This window comes from Puccinia triticina, chromosome 15A, assembly GCF_026914185.1.
Source record: "Puccinia triticina chromosome 15A, complete sequence".
In the NCBI taxonomy this organism is placed as follows: Eukaryota; Fungi; Basidiomycota; class Pucciniomycetes; order Pucciniales; family Pucciniaceae; genus Puccinia; species Puccinia triticina.
The window spans coordinates 2,249,057-2,259,121 of NC_070572.1; the positions used below are offsets into that span (position 1 = coordinate 2,249,057).

At 43.7% G+C, this 10,065-nt stretch overlaps 1 protein-coding gene across 1 annotated transcript; it reads left to right on the forward strand.

Annotated features, from left to right (window-relative positions):
* Positions 1-437: 437 nt before the first annotated feature.
* On the forward strand, positions 438-6,470 carry PtA15_15A217 (uncharacterized protein; the record flags this gene model as incomplete). The annotated part of the gene is made up of 6 exons (XM_053163401.1): positions 438-641; positions 711-785; positions 2,464-2,556; positions 5,261-5,404; positions 6,035-6,163; positions 6,279-6,470. The coding sequence occupies 6 exons, from the start codon at positions 438-440 to the stop codon at positions 6,468-6,470; spliced, it is 837 nt and encodes a 278-aa protein (XP_053027380.1).
* Between the last annotated feature and the right edge of the window lie 3,595 nt (positions 6,471-10,065).

Genomic DNA, 10,065 nt, shown 5'->3' on the forward strand with positions numbered 1-10,065 from the left:
ACGCAATAAATAATCTTGCCATGTCCCCCTACATTGTGTAAGACACTACTTTTCTGCCTGATCTTTTGGAAGTAAACTGCCAAGCCTTATGAGGGTTTACTTTCAAAAGATTATCCTAAAAAGACATGTTTTACCATATGTAATGTAGCATGTTTCCTATTATTACGCTGTGTAATATGACGCTGCCAAACAGGGCCTTAGTTATTCAAACATGTATTCTTTTCAAAAACATCATCGCATGTATCTATATAACCTAGTATTCACGTAGTGCGCAATGTCAAAGCAATAAGCACTAAAAAAAAAAAAAAAAAAGACGGGCACGGACCTGCGTCAGGAGCAGATCATCGTCCAGCTCATCAACGAGTTTGGCCGGATCTGGGCCAAGGAGGCCTGCGACGTCTGGGTGTGCTACCATCGCATCCTAAAGCACCGGGCTCATGGAAACTATCGTCGACGCTGTCTCCATCCACTCGCTCACAAAATCTGCCTACTCTAAAATCTCCCTCCATCGCGCTAAACAGCCCGCCCTGAATCCAATCCCCGGCGCCACCGGTGGTAGTAGTGCTGCTGCTTTGAATGCTAACACCGCAGCTCCCACTGGCGGCTTACCAAACTATTCAATCTTCGACCATTACGTTGATGTGTGTATTTTTTTTAAGAATCCCCCAATGAGGAAAAGAAATTGACAGCCCCTCCCCCCCATCTTTCAGACGTATGGAGCACCAACGGGGGAAAAGTACAAGCAAGCGCAGAAGAACTTCATGAAGTCGCTCGTCTCATACTCGGTAATCTCGTACCAACGGTGAAACAAATACAGTACGTGTATTGCATATGCATATACAGTGTATTGTATTTTTGAATAAATACATACTTCTGTGAATACATGTATTGCATTGGCCTTCCAATGCAATACAAATTAAATGTATTGGTATTGCCAATACAAAAGAGATGTGTATTTTGTATTGCATTGGAATCCCAATGCAATACCAATACAGTATCAGTTGTATTTTTTTAAAAATAGGTCTAACAACATATAAGGTAGATTCTTGTGTTGTACCATACATGCATGGAGCCAAGGCAGTATGCGCAGAAGGGAAAGAGAAGTGATATAACAACATACTCATAAACAAGGAAAAATAATTGACATACAATACAATCTTGATTTGTTTGAAGATTTTTTAATCACTGTAATCACCGGAAGCGCAAGTAGCCAATTTTGTCTTCTCCTCTTCCAAGTCAGACAGTTTCTGAGCAACAATACCTTGAGCTGATTCAAAGCTTGCACCGGCGTTGAATCCTTGGCGTAACCACTGATGACAGCTGACTGATTGCTCGATAGTCCTGGGGGCCAGACTTCCTCGGTCATTTCCGCATACATCTGCTGCAGCAGAGAAGCACCTTTCAACGCTAGCAGAGGTGGCCGAGCAAGCCAAATAATCCTTGGCCAACGAAGCCAATATTGGGAACTCGCTTTGGTGGTCCTGAGTACCAACAGAAAGATGAAATAATAAGCAAAATGACGATACACGCAACTTGGTTCAAGTGATAAACTGCTTACTCTCCACCAATTGAGGCATTGGTCTCCGTGGGATGTAGCTAGTTTATACTTACCCTTGAGGTAAATAGATAACTCGTCCACAATAGGAGATTGAACTGCTTCAGGGAAAAGGTCGAAATCGTCTAGGAGACAATGATGCTTGGATGGTTGTTGACTGCTTTTGACTGGCAAAGAAGACGCTCAAGAATCTCCATCGTTGGCCAGTTGGCCCTTCCGCATGCTGTATTGCTGTTGAAGCAAGGACTTGGCATCTTCATGGCGAGAAGGAAACCAGTGCTGAAAAATTGAAAGTCGAAAAGAAGGGTTCAACATTGTGGCCATAAGTACAGCATCACATGACAAGGCCTCGTCTAGGTAGGTGTTGGTCTTTTCGATCATCTTTGCCAACATGGATTTGAACTCGTAGTCGCTTGACAAGTTAAGTTGTTTCTTGAGGAAATCGTGCATAGAACAATACTCCAATAGCATGAGGCCTGCCGAAGAATGATCCCCCTCCATTCTCTTAGTGATAAAGTAGAATTCCTGTATTGCGGAATTTGATTTCAGAAGTCAGCAACTTTAGACTATGGAACAGCACCAATGGGTTTTCTTGATGACACTCACACTAAGGATGTCATTTAACCGCTTAACAAGTTTCCAGTCGTTGTGAGTGATCACTTTATCTTGAAAAAAATTCTTTCCGCCGTTTCTATCTTGTCGTTCTTTCTCATTTTCAAAGAGTTTGTTGATAACGCTACGAGCCTGGTATGCACGGTCCCGGCTTTGCCACTTGATATTCCAGCGAATACCGTATCCGGCAATCAGAGTTGGTCCGTTGTAGTCAAGCTTCTGAGCCCATACAGCAAACTCGGATCGTTTGGAGGATGAAGATGTAATGCGTTGGATGACGAAATCAACCTTTCAAGTCTGGAATTGAGCGAATCACTGGTAGACAACGGCACAACGGAAATCTCATCCTCACTCGGATCTTCGTCGCCGGATTGAACTTCATTGTCCTCGTCATCTGATACAAAAGCTTGTATCTTGTTGGAAACAATTGTATTGTCGCATTCTTCAGTGACCGAGTCTAAACTTGGAACAAAGCCAAGTGTGCGGCGTTTTGATTTTGTCAAGCCCACCACATTGGTTCCGAGTGCCTTAAGTCCTGCCGACAAAATCAAGGCAATTTTGTGGCACATACATTGTATGTGATTGGAGCTGAGGTTGATTTCGGTGTTGGTTTTTTGTTGGATTAAGCAATCAACCTCCGTAGTCATTGTGCGATTGTTTGAACCGGAATCGGTTGTCTGAGCTAGGATGTAATGAAATGAGGAAGAAATGTTAGATAAAAGTATGAGAGAGATGAAATTCGGATGAGTTTAAAGTTAAAACTTATCTTTTTGTGAAGAGAAAACTTTGTGATGATATTTGCGCAAGGAACTGCAAGATAAGTACCTTTGTGAGTCCACGCAATGTACTTCAATCCCAGGTGGCAAATATGGAAGACCCAGTCTTCTGAGATGTAAGCGGCGGCAATCCCCAGAAAAGCGTGATGGTTCCCTTTTGTTGTCCAGACATCGTGGATGAGGGTTATTTTAGATCTAAGCGACTGCAAAAGGAAAGACAAAATTCTTAGCAAGAAAGACTGTGCGGCAGATGCGGGGGTTGAGCAGGATTAAGACCATACATTTAGGTTTTCAATAACCGTCTCCTGCAAGCCAACATAAAGTCTATGAGCTTCTGCCGCCGCCCAAATGCGAGAATAAAGCTTGACTCCTCGTCGAACGTAGTCAAAAGCAATGGCGAGCAAGGTATCCTTGATTCGATTCCAGGGAAGTGCTGATCGCATGAGCCACAAGACAAGGATCTGGTTGAGCGCCCGGTTTTCGAAGGAGACCCCTTGCACATATTTTGTCAATACACCAGTCTGCTTCTTCTTGATATTGGCCTCTTGTTCCTTCACGGTTACTGGTAGCCGAGCACCATTCTTGATGGCTTCCTCTCGTGCGGGGCAAGGTGATCGTCCGGAGTCTCCATCACGATGCTTGATTAGATTAGACCGAGTATGTTTGGCCTTTTTGTACACGACATGGCACCATTTGCACGGATAGTGGAGCTTGACTCCTTCGGTCTTTGGAGATTAAAAAACCATCAGTTACATGTACATAGAAATTAAATTCAAAAGGTGCGAAATTGACAATGGCACGGAAAATCACATTTTAAAAAATTACTTACTTGACCTGGTCCGTATTGTGGAGGACCAAAATATAGGTCAATGTCGTCAAATTCAGTGATCCTAGCCCCTCGGGTCTTCTTGGCCTTTTTGTTCTCCTTTCCTGAGTCCTGCGCGAGATCCATACCATCTATGTCCTTGTCTGGTTCGGACGAAGTGTCGGGGTCCAAATTTGAGTTTTTGGTTGTCTTGTGTTTTTTGTGTTTGGACTTGGAGGCGGCTGATGATCCACATGGAAGATTATGGGTGGATGATGAGGAGACTCGCTTGCGATTCTTTCGGCGGGGAGTTGCCTGGGTTAAACTTGCGTCGGATTCAGAGTCTTGTTGCTTATCTTTTGGATGAGATCGGCGAGTGTTTTGACTTGGGATATATTTCCCATGAGTCTTGACAGGAGTTATAATGCGAGTAGATTGTCGGGATGGAGGCCGAGTGGCCTGAGATGGTGCAGGTGAAGAGGCTGTTTCAGGAATAGTTGAACGTGCCATTGGGGATTGGATATTACCAAGGGCAAGATTTTAGAGCTGTGATGATGGTACTTGGAATGTCGTTAGAGCTTGATCGCAAAGCTCTTTGGAGCTTGATGGAGCTCAATCGTGAAGCTCGTTGGAGTGCAATCGCAAAGCTTGTTACTGTTAGAGATTGATCGCGAAGCTTGCTTGATCGCGAAGCTTGGTAGAGATCAATCGCGAAGCTCGTTATAGATTGATTGGGAAGCTCGTTAGAGTCGAGAGATGGTTTCAAGATTTTTAAGGTGTACAGCGGATTAAACGGTAGCGGAGGGGTACCAACGGCGAGAGGCTACAATGTTGACAAAGCTGGACTGCACAATAAAAACAAAGAGACGTATTGATTAGTTAGTCATATGGATCTGAAAAAAATCAAATCAAAGAGAAAATGTAGCTTAACATGATTGAAGGAGCTGGTTAGAATAGAGCTTGATTGCAAAGCTCGTCAAAGCTTTACCGATCAGACTGAGAGAAGCAGAAATTCGATGGTTCCGAGAGTTTTAGGGCGCACGGCGGATTGAACGGTAGCGGAGGTCGGTGATTGTTGTGCGCTTCGAAGGGAACTGACACATAGAGAGAAAGATCGATGGAGTTTTTGATTGTCTATATGTTCCCGGGGCCTATTGCCCCCACGGGGGAGCGATGATTTCCGCCAGGGCAACAGTCAACCCCTGAGATATGCTAATGTAGTTATGCTTATATGTAGGGGGAAGCTATAACCAGGAAGATTTCCCAATACATTTTAATGTATTGGAGAGATTGCATTCAGATTTGCTGTATTGTATTGGGCCTCCCAATACATTTCCTCAGAATCCATGTATTGCATTGTCAGGGAAATACTCATTCCAGAAAATATGGTGTATTGCATTGGATGAAGAATACAATACAATACACTGTATTTGCAATACAAATCAATGCAATACATGGCATATACAAATACATGTACTGTATTTGTTTCAGCGTTGCTCGTACATCCTGCAGCTCAAAGACCGCCACAACGGGAACATCTTGATCGACAAGGAGGGCCACAGTATCCACATCGACTTTGGGTTTGTGTTGATCATCTCGCCGGGCTCGATCGGCTCCGAGATGGCGCTGTTCAAGCTCGCCCAGGACTACATCGAGGTGCTCAACCGGCCCGCCTACTTTGTTAGATTATGAATACCCCGGATCCGATTATGAATACGCAGCAATCAAATTCAATTCTCACCAGCATCGGAAAAAGTACCGGTCATAAACCTAACCGCGTTTTTCCACCAACATCAAAAAAATTCCTCCGCCCGGCCAACCTTGCTGGTCTTTTCCTCACGCGTTTACATCTTATTACTCGTGAGGAAGAGACCAGTAAGCAAAATCAAACTTTCACTAACATCGTCAAGATTGCGGATCCACCAAACTAACCGCAAACTTCCATCATCCTCATTCCTTCCCTTCCATCCCTTTTCCTTTTCTCCAACATAGACCAAAACCTCTCTTGCGCGCGTCCCTCATCATTACAATCAAATCAATAAACTCAATCACAAAATAAACCCTGCGTCATCGCAGGTACGGTTCTCATATCTTTCTCATTTACGTATTTATTCATTGATCTAATATCTGTTTTCCGTTTCCATTATTATCTTCAGTCTTATTGTAGGTGTGTTGCCGGGTTCTCATAAGTCTTGTCAGGTCGCCGTTTGCTCAGATTCAAATGTCATTGTTTTAGTTGTTACGCTTCGCATTGTCCCAAAATTTACATACTTCACCTCGGCCAAGGACGGCAAACGCCACCCCTCCTCGAGCCTCTCCGCCGGGAATGAGCTCAGTAGGTTCCATGAGTTCGTCGAGCTCTTTAGACTCTCGTTCAAGAAGATCCGCAAACACGCCGAACGGATCATCACGATCGTTGAGCTCATGCAACTCGCTAAGTCCCCCCCCCCCCCCCCCCCCTCTGTTCACTCCCCCCCCCCCCCCCCCACCACCACCACAAAAAGCTGATCGGTGTACGACTACGATAGAGTCCAAGCTGCCCTGCTTCGGCGGCAACGGCGACCTGGTGATCAAGAACTTGCGCGACAGGTTCCAGTTGGGCCTGACCTCGGACGACAAGCTCGACGAGTTCATCGAGAACAAGCTCGTCCTCGCCTCGCTCAACTCCGTCTTCACCAGGCTCTACGACTCCTTGCAGTACTTCAACCAGGGCGTCCTGTGACACCCCCCCCCCCCCCCCAACATACGCTCTCTTTTTCCGCCCCCGCCCCCGCTTGCTTGTCTTCCTCATCCGCTCGCTTCCTATGTGTTTTGTTTATCCTTCTCGCTTTGCGCCCGCCGGGCTCCTCCATACACATACATCATTCACCTGCCCCGCGAGTCCTATCCTCCTCTTTCTCTCTCCACCACAGCCCACTCTCCGTCCATCTTCGCCCCTTAGATCCGCCGCCGTCCACGCAAAAATCACACACTCTTTTGAGCATCCGTGGGCTCTCTGCGTACATATGATTCGTTGTGCCCCCCCGCCCCCCCTAGAGCTGTCTACCCGTATGTTTATTGTGTTGTATAGGGACCCGAAAGCGTGTATGGTGTGGTGTGTGGCTGCTGCTTGTGTATGTATGTCTCCATCCCTGCGCCGGGCCCCGCTCGCTGTTTTCTTCGCTTGTTTGTCCTCTGTTGCCAGTTGTTGTTGTGCTCTTCCTTGCTGGCTCTGTTCTCGTAATATGACGTATCAGATCCCCATATTCGGGGCGCGGACGCCGTCCACAATTCCCTGGGCACTTCCAGCAACGGTGAAACAGATACTATACAATACAGTATCTTCAGATACTTGTGTATTGTATCTGTTGAAAAATACAAAATTGTAAATACAAATGTATTGTATCTGCCTGAAGATACAATACCATAGTATTGTATCAATAAATTATTAAAACTTGATTTTCTTGTTTTTTGCCACTGTGGACTGTATACAGAAAAACTATCAAAAAACATAAAAATACAGTATCTTGTATTGGGCTGTATTTGCAACAAGATACCAAAGTTTGAATACATTTGTATAGTATTGGTCTTTGAATACAATACAAATAAATAGTATTGGGTGCAAAACAGATACAAATACAGGCAGATACAGATACATGTATTGTATTTGTTTCACCATTGCTTCCAGCCTGGTGGGCAGCAGTGGATGTATGCGCACTTTGAGGCAATTATTGAACAAGTGAAAAGAAAGGTCCAAGTGAAGTGGGTGTTGAACCCACAACCTCGTGTACTGTGAGAGTCAAACTCACATACTCAGCATTCATGAGTGATGCTCTAACCATTGAGCTAAGTACACATTGCTATGTTGCAGTTGAATACAGTAGATGTATGCTTATGATGATGTGTGGTGTTGCCCCAATGGTTATTGGATGTGTAAGCAACAATGTGTTAATCAGTGCTAGATTGACACTTCAACAGCAATGCCCTCGTAACTCTTGTCCCTATTTGTCATCAGGACTCAATGGTTTGTTGGCATCAAGTACATATAGGTTGAGCACGCTCCAGGCAATGGCAATGGCACGTGTAGACTGTTTCAACGCCACCCTAACATTAGCGCTAGCCCGGCGTAGTGGTAGCTTTTCTATGCTATCCTACAGCGGCGCTAGTGTTAGCCGCCGGATTTGCCCGCTTGAACACTGCTAAAGATACAAATAGGCGCTGGCGTGGCGGTAGCGTGGCAGTGTTAGCTTACATAGAAAAAGCTACACTAACTTTTAGTGTAGCTGTCGTGTACATACGCTAGCGCCGTCTGGGGAAGAAAATGGGCAGAAACAGCCAACGCAACTTATACAGGGATGAAACTGGGCAGAAATAACAGCCCAGTTTTTTCCTGCAGTCACGCAAATACATCAAGAAAACTGGAATGTTGGTTCCGCCCAGGTTCTCTGGCCCTAGCATAGCGGAGATTTACTCCGCTATGCTACCGGGGAAGCAAGAATCTGTTAGCGCCCATCCTGCTGCACTAACCATGAGCGTAGCAGGTTTTTCTTCTGGGCTAATGCTTTTTTTAGCATTAGCACAGGAAAAAAAGGCACACACTACAGCTTGGTTTTAGCAGCGTGAAATTTGGCTAACACTACAGGAAAACAGGGCTGCCACGCTAGTGCTAAGTGGCCCTGTAGTGCAGTGTACTCAGCAGCGCAGCGTTGACTGTTTGCTGGCAAATATGACTGAAACTGAACACCAGTATACTACTACCTCACAATAAATGAATAACAAAAAACTTTGAAAAAAACATTTCTCTCTTTTATTTTTTTGCTGGGGCCCATGGGCAGCCCATAAGCTAGGTAAGATGGAAAATAGTGGCCATGGGTTCTGAGATAACAATATATTTAGATTGATCTTCAATTTTTTTTTCCTGTGAATATGCAGCTTGTCTTGATAGGAGTGTTGGATGGTGGGTCAGACTGGTGAGAGGGGTGTATATCCTGTGGACCCTCAAGAGAAAAGTTTTGAAGCCTGCGGCCTGGCCTCTAGTCTAAGAGCATCCTTCAGCGAACTATTTAAAACAGGATTTTGAAAGAGTTAGTAACTATATGAACATTCAATGCACCATAAAAAAACTCACATTTTGCTCAAGACTTCAATCCTTTTCCTGTTTTAAATGAAGGAAAAGTTAAATTGATATATCAGTTCAGAAATCCATTTTATTTCTAGCTTGAGTTCCTGTATATACATACATGCCCTTCAATTCCCTTTGCACATGCAGCACCAACCTATCTCCTTTGCTGTGCCTTGATGAATGGAACCTGCAAAAAAAAAGAAGAAGAAAAGAATGGATATGAAACGTAGAATAAGAAAAATTTGGAAGGAAATAAATTGAGTGAAAAACTGACAAATTCTTTTGTCCACTCAGAAATGTGCCAATAAACAAAATTGGCTTCTTGGGCCAATCTATGTCCCCAGGTTTCCCAATTGTACCCCATCAATTGAGCCTGAAATTTGAGACATGTAATCAAAATCAATGATAACAAAAATCACACAAGAGAACTTTCACAGTATTGATTTGCTACTCAGATTGAGTTTTGATTTTCAAAATCCAACTTACAACTCTAGATCACTTCTTAGAGCAACCTGTAATTCATTATTATTTGTGTAACCAAAAAGGTCTGGTGCCATTTTAATCAAATCATCCAATGACCTACCAGTTGTCCATGGCAATGTCAGGCAAGCCCTTCTGCTGGTACACATTTTTCCTTGTGAATAGACAACAGAAAAACTTACATATTTCTGAGAATTTCATCTGTATCCATGTCAAGGAGACTGCCTGAAATGAGTTTCAAAATCTTAGTATTCAGTCAAGCTCTCTATAGTTTTTTTTTTACCATAGCTACCTTCATCTGATTCCAAGCTTTCCAGATGAGCCTTGTTTTTACGGGAGAATCCAGAAAGACTAGTTTTTTTTGTGGATGAAGATGTTCAGTAATGCAACTCTGATATAGGTTTAGGTTTTTGAGAAATGCAGAAAGGTTGATTCAATGCATACATTTGATGGAGGTCTATAAGCACTTCATTTGTAACAAAATCCCAACCATATTTTGCAAGTGACTTGTGATATTTTCTTCAACAAAAACAAAAACATCAGAATGAATAGGAATATTCAAAATCAGATTGACAAACAAGAAACTCACAAAGGAATATCTGAAACTTCAAAATGATAGAGGATGTTCCTGGTCAGATCATTGGCCCAGTTTTTGCTTGCAGGTTGTCCCATAAATCTTTCAAGAGAAAAGGAATTTGCAGTTCAAAACATTCAGTTCAATAAAATACATTTATGA